The sequence below is a fragment of the Rhinoderma darwinii genome, chromosome 11, assembly GCF_050947455.1.
Source record: "Rhinoderma darwinii isolate aRhiDar2 chromosome 11, aRhiDar2.hap1, whole genome shotgun sequence".
In the NCBI taxonomy this organism is placed as follows: domain Eukaryota; kingdom Metazoa; phylum Chordata; class Amphibia; order Anura; family Rhinodermatidae; genus Rhinoderma; species Rhinoderma darwinii.
Genome location: NC_134697.1, coordinates 91445079 through 91456569, shown reverse-complemented (window position 1 = coordinate 91456569; position 11491 = coordinate 91445079). Strand labels below are relative to the sequence as shown.

The following is an 11491-nucleotide window of genomic DNA, read 5'->3' as shown; positions in this document are numbered from 1 at the left end:
CAAGGTACAGCCAACCAGTAGAAGTACAGCTGGTCACCGCCACATCAGTGAAGCTCCAAGGTACAGCCAACCAGTAGAAGTACAGCTGGTCACCGCCACATCAGTGAAGCTCCAAGGTACAGCCAACCAGTAGAAGTACAGCCGGTCACCGCCACATCAGTGAAGCTCCAAGGTACAGCCAACCAGTAGAAGTACAGCTGGTCACCGCCACATCAGTGAAGCTCCAAGGTACAGCCAACCAGTAGAAGTACAGCTGGTCACCGCCACATCAGTGAAGCTCCAAGGTACAGCCAACCAGTAGAAGTACAGCTGGTCACCGCCACATCAGTGAAGCTCCAAGGTACAGCCAACCAGTAGAAGTACAGCTGGTCACCGCCACTTCAGTGAAGCTCCAAGGTACAGCCAACCAGTAGAAGTACAGCTGGTCACCGCCACATCAGTGAAGCTCCAAGGTACAGCCAACCAGTAGAAGTACAGCTGGTCACCGCCACATCAGTGAAGCTCCAAGGACGAGCCAATTGGATACATGCAAGCCATTGTAAAAAGGTTATCAGCCCAGATGACGTCGCCTCGATCGATGATGTTGCCCTTGGCAGGGTTGATGTTGATGTTGCCCCTCGTGGGGACGATGACTCAAGTTCTCAAGGAGGAAGTGGACAATAAATTCATAAAACATCATCAAATTATAACAGCATTAACAAACTTATCTAATTGTTGGATATGTACACACAGTCCTATAAGTTCAAAATCCATGCCATACATGGCTGTGCCCCTTAGTGAGAAAGAACTTCTTAACACTACATGTTGGGATCCCTCAAAGGTAAAGGATAACACAAAAAGGTATACATGGTCTAATACCAGTGTGCCCTTACCCATAGCAGGATGGATGGAGGATCCCTGGTGGCAGGTAAATCTAACCCTGATACCTGGTAAGGCACTGATTCTCACACAGAAGGAAAATGGAAAATGGGTCCCTAAAAATGTCACTAAAACACTGACACTAGGTGAGATCCCCATAAAAGGCATAAAGATAAGCTGCAATAAAACCCAACAGACCTCAGATGTATTTAGACCAAGTCTGGTAGAACGGTACATACAATGGTAGTTGGGAATACGGCCATTTCTTCCCTTCAGGAAGTAAGACTGATTGTAAACGTTATCCAGGGTATATGGAAGAAACAGACTTACAAGGGAATGAAACTATGTATTGTGGATGCACAGGAGTATACCATGGCTCTTTGGGAACAAATTGTCCTTGGTGTGTATTACAGCAGTCTTTTCCCTTAGTTCATTTTGCTCATATGTTAACCCTAGGAAGTATGCAATGGTTTGACCTTCCCCATGATATATATATAGTGTGCGGACATAATGCATATAAATGGATCCCGCAGACTACCACAGGTACCTGTACCCTAGCTAGGTTACAGTCTGCTACCTGGACATGGGACAAGGATGCACTTCCTTATGATAAAGTACCAAAACATATGCTGTACAAAAGGGAGGGAAAGCAAAAAGCCCACCCATTGGTACACTTGCCTTGGTACACCAAGTTAGGATATGCTCTATCTTTGGAGGACCAATTAGAAACGCATATAACATAGAAAAACTAGCAGAGTTGTTTGACAATATGACCGAATTAATATTTGATGCTTTAAATGTTTCTTCAGTACTTACCCGACAGCTTATTACTGTTACTAACCAACATACACTTGTACTAGATTACTTAACTGCAAGTCAAGGGGGTATGTGCCAGATAGTGGGTCCTGCATGCTGTCATTATATAGATCCCCAAGGGACAGTACAGATTAAACATGATATTGAACAAGCACAGCAATTAAAGGAGGAATTTAGGAAAGCCAATTCTGAAGAAGATTGGAACCTAAATTGGCCAGACTGGTTGTCATGGCTGAACCCGGCCTCATGGTTCTGAGGCATTGGAGGATGGGCTGCAGGACTCATGGTTCAGAGGCATTGGAGGATCGGCTGCAGGACTCATGGTTCAGAGGCATTGGAGGATGGGCTGCAGGACTCATGGTTCAGAGGCATTGGAGGATGGGCTGCAGGACTCATGGTTCAGAGGCATTGGAGGATGGGCTGCAGGACTCATGGTTCAGAGGCATTGGAGGATGGGCTGCAGGACTCATGGTTCAGAGGCATTGGGGGATGGGCTGCAGGACTCATGGTTCAGAGGCATTGGAGGATCGGCTGCAGGACTCATGGTTCAGAGGCATTGGAGGATCGGCTGCAGGACTCATGGTTCAGAGGCATTGGGGGATGGGCTGCAGGACTCATGGTTCAGAGGCATTGGGGGATGGGCTGCAGGACTCATGGTTCAGAGGCATTGGAGGATGGGCTGCAGGACTCATGGTTCTGAGGCATTGGAGGATGGGCTGCAGGACTCATGGTTCAGAGGCATTGGAGGATGGGCTGCAGGACTCATGGTTCAGAGGCATTGGAGGATGGGCTGCAGGACTCATGGTTCAGAGGCATTGGAGGATGGGCTGCAGGACTCATGGTTCAGAGGCATTGGAGGATGGGCTGCAGGACTCATGGTTCTGAGGCATTGGAGGATGGGCTGCAGGACTCATGGTTCAGAGGCATTGGAGGATGGGCTGCAGGACTCCTGGTTCAGAGGCATTGGAGGATGGGCTGCAGGACTCATGGTTCAGAGGCATTGGAGGATGGGCTGCAGGACTCATGGTTCAGAGGCATTGGAGGATCGGCTGCAGGACTCATGGTTCAGAGGCATTGGGGGATGGGCTGCAGGACTCATGGTTCAGAGGCATTGGGGGATGGGCTGCAGGACTCATGGTTCTGAGGCATTGGAGGATGGGCTGCAGGACTCATGGTTCAGAGGCATTGGAGGATGGGCTGCAGGACTCATGGTTCAGAGGCATTGGAGGATGGGCTGCAGGACTCATGGTTCTGAGGCATTAACCGGCATTATGTCCCTGCTCCCTCATATTACCGACATTATGTCCCTGTTCTATTACAGCGTGTAGAAGAAACCAGAGACTGCTCCAATAACCAGGCACAGACACCAGAGTTTGTTCCACCTGTATTAACCCCTTAATGACGGGGCCTGTTTGGGCCTTAATGACCAAGCCAGATTTGTTAAATCTGGTATGTGTGACTTCATCAGAGAATAACTCTGCGAAAGTTTTGAATATCCAAGTAATTCTGACATTGTTTTTTCGTCACATGTTGTACTTTATTTTAGTGGTAAAATTTTGTAAAAATTATCATTTTTCCCTATTTTTAACGGCAATATGTCACATATGTACACACATACTGTACAATTTTTTTTATGAAATATATATTTCCATCGCTTTACTCTATTTTGGCAGCACTTTTGAAAAAAAAAAAAATTTTTTGAGCAATTTAGAAGACTTACAATTTTAGTAATAATTTTATACATTTTGAAGTACATTTGGTTTTCCTGCACCAAGCCAGGTTTTCAGAGGCTCATAGGTGTCAGAATGGTGGAAACCCCCACAAGTGACCCCATTTTGCAAACTACACCCCTTAATGTATTTATTAAGGGGTGTTGTAAGTATTTTGACCCCACAGTTGTTTTGTAAGAATTCATGCAAAGCAGGCGTAAAAAAATATAATCTCACTTTTTTCATAAAATTATCACTTTGAAGACCGATTTCTTTGTAAAGCGACCATGAGAATGAAGATACACCCCCCAAAATCTATCACCCTGTTTCTCCTGTTTTCAAAAATGCCCCCATTGTGACCCTAATGCATTGCCTGGACACACGGCAGGGCCTGAAAGGAAGGGAGCACCCGGAGGCTTTCAGGACTTTTGCTTGAAAATGTTTTAGGCCCCACTGTATATTTGGAGAGGTTTTGAACTACCAGAACGATAGAAACTTCCCATAAACGACCCCATTTAGAAAACTAGACCCCTTAAGGTATTTATCTAGGGCTGTAGTGAGTATTTTGACTCCACAGTTTTTTGCTAAATTTAATGCATAGCAGGTGAAAAAAAATTAAACTTCACTTTTTTCATAAAAGTATCACTTTGAAGACAGATTTCTTTGTAAAGCGACCATGAAAATGAAGAAACACACCCCAAAATCTATCACCCCGTTTCTCCTGTTTTCAAAAATACTCTCATTGTTGCCCCAATCTGCTTATTAGACGTGTGGCTGGGCCAAAAAGAGAGGGAGCACCCTTTGGCTTTCAGGGCACAATTGAATAAATTCTCGGCCCCATATCATGCATTTAGAGGCATTGAGCTGCCTGAACAAAAAAAAAAAACACGCAGAAATGACCCCATTTTAAAAACTAAACCCCTAAAGGTATTCATCTAGTGGTGTAGTGGGCATGCGGACCAAACATGTATTAAACGAGGAAATAATGGGTATCATTTCAGACACTATGGGTATATAATGTTTTCTTCAAACTCTTATTACGTTTCCACATGAAATAGAGGAGACGTGGTAGAAGGTTATTTTGTTAGAAATATGCCACATTAATAAATTTGTGCGGCACAGAAGAGAAGTGAAGCCGTGTATTCATAATGGATACATGTCGCTATAGACGTATTTGCCTGTACTTATGACTATGTCTTGCTGAAGAAGCAGTTGGTGCCATTATGATGTCATTGTGGACAGAATTCTGTCCTAATATAAAATCAGTCAGAGAGGAAAAAATAAACTGTACTGGAGTGATGGGCAATATCTTCAAACAAATGGAGGAAAATGTATCCAACTATGTGGCAAACTCGAGTCTGTTCACTAGATAGAAGAACACCTGCAGGGCGGCCATGACAAGGATTTTTTTTTTCAGTGACTGGTTGTACAACGTCTCTTTAGCTCCATCAATCCTTATGAGGGACGAACGTGCCAAGTGACGCGGTACACCATAACAGACCCCTGCCCGGCAAGGTAGGAACCGCTATGTGCACAAAACAACCAATCACCTACAGAATATATAAAGGGACAGTGTCCAAAACCATCTATAGGAACAGTAAAGGATCACTAATCCCCAAAATGATGTCAGTATTTCCAGAAGAACCGTAACAAAAGCCCATGGTGTATTGATAAGGAACAGCTCGATTATTAGAGATCCTCCAAAAAAAAAATATCATGCCCGTATCACGGTACAGAATAAGGAATATAACAGCCGCATGTGGCAGGACACAGTCATAAGAAAAAGGAAATACATCCCCAATTTATTCTTGTAACCATTGCTAAAATGCACGACTTCCACTAATTCAGGGGCGGCACGGGCCGCAGGGGTGGGATTTATCTACTAATTCAGGGGCGGCACGGGCCGCAGGTGTGGGATTTATCCACTAATTCGGGGGCGGCACGGGCCGCAGGGGTGGGATTTATCTACTAATTCAGGGGCGGCACGGGCCGCAGGTGTGGGATTTATCCACTAATTCAGGGGCGGCACAGGCCGCAGGGGTGGGATTTATCTACTAATTCAGGGGCGGCACGGGCCGCAGGTGTGGGATTTATCCACTAATTCAGGGGCGGCACGGGCCGCAGGTGTGGGATTTATCCACTAATTCAGGGGCGGCACGGGCCGCAGGTGTGGGATTTATCCACTAATTCAGGGGCGGCACGGGCCGCAGGTGTGGGATTTATCCACTAATTCAGGGGCGGCACGGGCCGCAGGGGTGGGATTTATCTACTAATAAATGCAATGCCCACATTTATTTTTTATTTCAAGAACACTTGTGGGGTCCATGTTCTGAATAGACAGATGTGGCTCCTGCACAATAAACAGTATTCATTTGTGAGTGATCAAGTCCAGGATTTAATTGTCCAAGAAATGTATAAAAAAAAATCATAAAGGGAAAATTTAGTTTTACAGTCTGAAATAAATACTTTACTACCTCCCCGTGAGAATCCCTCCCTCCCTTGGAAAGCTCAGAAACGAAAAATAAAATATGAATAAATGAAATTGACTCCCTAAAAAGAATCCCCCCCCACCTTTTTTGGTGTTCCCTAAATTATACGGTGTGGTAGGACTCAAAACAGGGGTAGTTGCACAGGCCTGGATTTGAAGGGCACATGGGGCAGTAAAACCGGGAATCGCTCCTCCTTCCGTGCTTACTGCACACCCGGCATCTCTTTTGGGGGTATCTTTGGTTCACAGAGGCAGGGACGGGGTGAAGGAAGTGGCGCTCAGTGAGCCTTTTGACATTCTCCGACTCAAAGGAGTCTCCAGGTGCGGGGGAGTCAAACAGGAGGCGCTCTATAATTTTCTCCTGATACTGGAGGAAACTGAGCGTTCCCTGGGTCTTGTACAGCACATAACTGTTGTAAGTGGCCATCTGGATGAGGTAGATCGCTACCTTTTTATACCAGGCCCTAGTTTTGCGCTTGACCAGGTACGGTTGTAGGATCTGGTCAGATAGATCGACTCCCCCCATGAACTTGTTATAGTCCACAACGCAGACCGGTTTCCTCTTATCAGAGGTAGCGCCCCTCTCTCTCACTGCCACTGTGGTGTCCTCGTGCACGGTGGAGAGCATGTACACCTCCTTTTTGTCACTCCATTTGACAGCGAGCAACTGGTCACTGGTGAATGAGAGTGACGCATCCCTTACTAGTCGCCTGGACACCAGTCGTTGAGGGAAGCCGACTCTATTTTCTCGTACCGTCCCACAGGCCCCTGTATTCGCAGCATGGAGGGACTTATACAGGGGGACACTGGTGTAGTTATTGTCGGTATACACATGGTACCCTTTTTGTAGGAATGGCACCATGAGTTCCCAGACAATTTTCCCACTAATGCCAATATCCTCTGGGCATCCTGGGGGATTAAGGTGGCGGTCCCTGCCTCATAAATGAAAAAGCCACAGGTGTAGCCCGTTGTGCTCTCGCACACCTTATAGAGTTTCACTCCGTATCGGGCTCTTTTGGAGGGGATGTATTGGCGAAACAATAGACGGCCCTTGAAGGACATAAGGGACTCGTCTACCGCTATTTTTTGGCCTGGGGTGTATAAATTGAAAAATGAGTCACTTAGGAGGGAGATGAGGGGTCTCAGTTTGTTGAGGCGATCATAGGCTGGGTCACTTCTTGGGGGGATTTGTGTATTGTCAGAAAAATGCATGAAACGCATTAGAGTCTCATAGCGCGTTCGGGCCATAACGGCTGCAAATACCGGCGTGCTATGGATAGCGCTGGTAGCCCAATAGGAGCGGATAGAGGTTTTTTTTACTATGCCCCATGTTTAGGGTAATTCCCAAAAAAATGTTTATTTCAGAAACTGTTGTGGGGATCCATCCTCTGGCATAGCAAGACCTGGGATTTTGGGTGCCAAATTGCCTGGCGTATAAATTCGTCTGCTGGACGATTATTTCCAGGACCTGATCGCCTATAAACAAATGAAAAAAATTATAGGGACTAAAATTTGAGACATCTGCGTTGATGCCTGGAGTCGCTGTAAATGGCAAAACTTGGGGGGAGAAAGTAATTGCAGGATCCCAAATTGCGGAAGGGACTGCAGTACTAGGCCCGTCTCCCGACGCTTCACCGCTGACTGCTGCGTCCACCACCATAGGGCTGGGGGGTCCAGTGGCAGAAGCAGAACTTGTGTCGCTTTCTGAGCCAAGTTCTGCTTCTAACGCAGTGTCCGTATCACTGCCAGAACCGCTAGAGCACAGCATGGCGTATGCCTGCTCTGCAGAGAACATTCTGCGGCTTCTGCGGTCCATGTTCACCACACTAATAATTATTTTTTTTTAGAAGACAAACAAAAAAACGGGGGTGATTACGTGTAATCTGGGGTGATTACTGGTAATCTGGGGTAATTACAGGTAATCTGGGGTAATTACGGGTAATCTGGGGTAATTACGGGTAATCTGGGGTAATTACGGGTAATCTGAGGTAATTACGGGTAATCTGGGTTAATTACGGGTAATCTGGGGTAATTACGGGTAATCTGGGGTAATTACAGGTAATCTGGGTTAATTACGAGTAATCTGGGGTAATTACGGGTAATCTGGGGTAATTACGGGTAATCTGGGGTGATTACGGGTAATCTGGGGTGATTACGGGTAATCTGGGGTAATTACGGACAATATTCGGATAATATCGGAACACTGGCGAGTAAGTATGTGGTGTATTTTACAGTATAATACAGCACAAGATATATATATATATATATAGTATCTCTCTCTCTCCTCTCACAGATCAACTACAGTGAGAGGAGGGAGGGAAAGAGCACAAATCTTGTGCTGTATTTTGAAAATATGGGACTATGGTCACTGTGATAGGTATATCACAGTGACCATCTGATCAGGGACCAATTATAACGGTCCCTGATCAGTTTCTATTTACAGGCAGAATAGCTGCCTTTCACTGACAGCGCATGCGTGCGCCATTTTTTTTTTTTTTTACGGCGGTTGGGGGGAGGGGGGGCACGATCGGGGGCCTAACAAGTAGTTTTTTATCTCCTCTCACCAAACATTCATGGTGAGAGGAGATAAAAATGTTAATTTTCAACCGCTGCATTAATTGTAACGGCGGTCGCCGGTATTCATTGAATACCGGCGATCGCCGGTTTGGGGACCGCAACAACGGTCCCCAGACTGTGCTCCAAGCCCTCAGCTACCTCCGGTAGCTGAGAGCAGGGAGCTATCTCTTTTCACGGCGCCACAATTTTATTCAGATGCAGTGCCGTGAAAAGGCCTATGCATCAGAATAAAGCCCGTTAGTGGCAGCCGTGAAAAGGCATATTGGCGGTCACTAACGGGTTAATGTGTCCTGTACAGTATAGTTAGTGCACCAATGAGGACAGCGCCACCATCTACACGAGGCAGTAGTGAATGTATAGGTAATGAGTAACGCAATTCTACACCCACCCACCCTACGGCTTCCTCTTCAATGTGAAACCCCGCGGTATATGAATTCATATGGGTAGATCTCTGTACAAGCAGAGCCACTTATCTGGCGCAGAACGTTTACATATCGGAGATCAGCGGTGAGCTCTGTTCTAAGGAGCTTGTGGGCGGCTCTTAAAAGAGCCTTTGTGGTTACATGTGGGATAAGCGGCGCTCACTTGCTCTTGGCGCTTTTGCTGCTCTCGGTCTTCTTGGGCAGCAGAACGGCCTGGATGTTGGGCAGGACGCCTCCCTGAGCGATGGTCACACCACCCAGCAGCTTGTTGAGCTCCTCGTCATTGCGCACGGCCAGCTGCAGGTGACGGGGGATGATTCGGGTCTTCTTGTTGTCCCGGGCGGCATTTCCGGCCAGTTCCAGGATCTCAGCGGTCAGATATTCCAGCACAGCGGCCAGGCAGACCGGAGCGCCGGCGCCCACCCTCTCGGCGTAGTTACCCTTGCGGAGAAGTCTGTGCACACGACCGACAGGAAACTGAAGTCCTGCCCGGGATGAGCGGGTCTTGGCTTTAGCCCGCACTTTGCCTCCCTGTTTGCCACGTCCAGACATCGCTAAAGCTGAGAACTCTCAGCTCCAAGAAAGCCGTGACCAAGACACAGAAGAAGGACGGCAAGAAGCGGAGAAAGAGCAGGAAGGAGAGTTACGCCATTTACGTGTACAAGGTGCTCAAGCAGGTCCACCCCGACACCGGCATCTCGTCCAAGGCCATGGGCATCATGAACTCCTTCGTCAATGACATCTTCGAGCGCATCGCAGGGGAAGCCTCCCGCCTGGCTCACTACAACAAGCGCTCCACCATCACCTCCCGGTAATACCCGGCCATCACCGGAATGTGTCCCGAGTGATGGCCGGGTCTACCGTCGCTCGCGCACTCTCTCTCCTCCTCCTCACAGTGCAGAGTGCATGTGAGGAGGAGGAGGGTCTTTTATTGCTCGCTGTAGGAGTCGGAATCCCCGGCCGGGGATTGGGGATTCCGCTACAGGAGAAGTGCGTGACTACACTGTCCAGATATGGACACAGCGAAGTCACTCACTTCTGCAGCGGAATCCCCGAGTCTATGGCCGAGGATGCCGCTACAGGAGAAGTGCGTGACTACACTGTCCATATATGGACACAGCGAAGTCACGCACTTCTGCAGCGGAATCCCCGACTCTATGGCCGGGGATGCCGCTACAGGAGAAGTGCGTGACTACACTGTCCATATATGGACACAGCGAAGTCACGCACTTCTGCAGCGGAATCCCCAACTCTATGGCCGGGGATGCCGCTACAGGAGAAGTGCATGACTACACTGTCCATATATGGACACAGCGAAGTCACACACTTCTGCAGCGGAATCCCCGACTCTATGGCCGGGGATGCCGCTACAGGAGAAGTGAGTGACTACACTGTCCATATATGGACACAGTGACGTCACTCACTTCTGAAGCGGAATTCCCGACCTGTGGCAGGGAATTCCTCTTCAGGAAAAGTCAGTGACTACACTGTCCATATATGGACATTGAAGTCAGTGACTTCTCCTGGAAGGGGGGGGGGATGGGTGCAACCTACAGGGGGCTGTGTGGGATCACCTACAGGAGACTTGGTGGCATCACCTACAGGGGGCTGGGTGGCATCACATATAGGGGGCTGGGTGGCATCACCTACAGGGGGCAGGGTGGAAAAACCTACAGGGGGCAGGGTGGAATCACCTACTGGGGGCAGGGTGGCATCACCTACAGGGGGCAGGGTGGGTGGCATCACCTACAGGGGGCTGGTGGGTGGCATCACCTACAGGGGGCTGGTGGGTGGCATCACCTACAGGGGGCTGGTGGGTGGCATCACCTACAGGGGGCTGGTGGGTGGCATCACCTACAGGGGGCTGGTGGGTGGCATCACCTACAGGGGGCTGGTGGGTGGCATCGCCTACAGGGGGCTGGTGGGTGGCATCGCCTACAGGGACAGGGGGCAGGGTGGCATCGCCTACAGGGGGCAGGGTGGCATCGCCTACAGGGGCAGGGTGGCATCGCCTACAGGGGGCTGTGTGGCATCGCCTACAGGGTGCTGTGTGGCATCGCCTACAGGGGGCTGTGTGGCATCGCCTACAGGGGGCTGTGTGGCATCGCCTACAGGTGGCTGTGTGGCATCGCCTACAGGGGGCTTGGTGGTATCACCTACAGGGGGCTTGGTGGCATTACCTACAGGGGGCTGGGTGGCATTATCCACAGGGGGCTGGATGGCATTACCTACAGGGGGCTGGGTGGCATTACCTACAGGGGGCTGGGTGGCATTACCTACAGGGAGCTTGGTGGCATTACCTACAGGGGACAGGGTGGTATTCCTACAGGGGGCTGGGTGGCATCGCCTACAGGGGGCAGGGTGGCATCACCAACAGGGGGCTGTGTGGCATCACCTACAGGGGGCTGGGTGGCATTACCTGCAGGGGGCTGGGTGGCATTACCTACAGGGGGCTGTGTGGCATCACCAACAGGGGGCTGGGTGGCATTACCTACCAGGGGGGCTGTGGCATTATCTACAAAGGGCTGTGTGTGGCAACAAATTTAAATGAAATTCATCCGATTTTAAAACAGACAGGGAAAAAAACGGATGCAAATCGGCCGGTAAAAACGGCAACTCGG

At 49.0% G+C, this 11491-nt stretch overlaps 1 protein-coding gene across 1 annotated transcript; it reads right to left on the bottom strand.

The window, feature by feature from the left end:
• Positions 1 to 9029: 9029 nt before the first annotated feature.
• LOC142663030 (histone H2A type 1-like) lies at positions 9030 to 9422 on the bottom strand. Its single transcript, XM_075841326.1, has one exon. It carries the CDS (start codon positions 9420 to 9422, stop codon positions 9030 to 9032), a length of 393 nt encoding a protein of 130 aa, XP_075697441.1.
• Positions 9423 to 11491: the final 2069 nt, after the last annotated feature.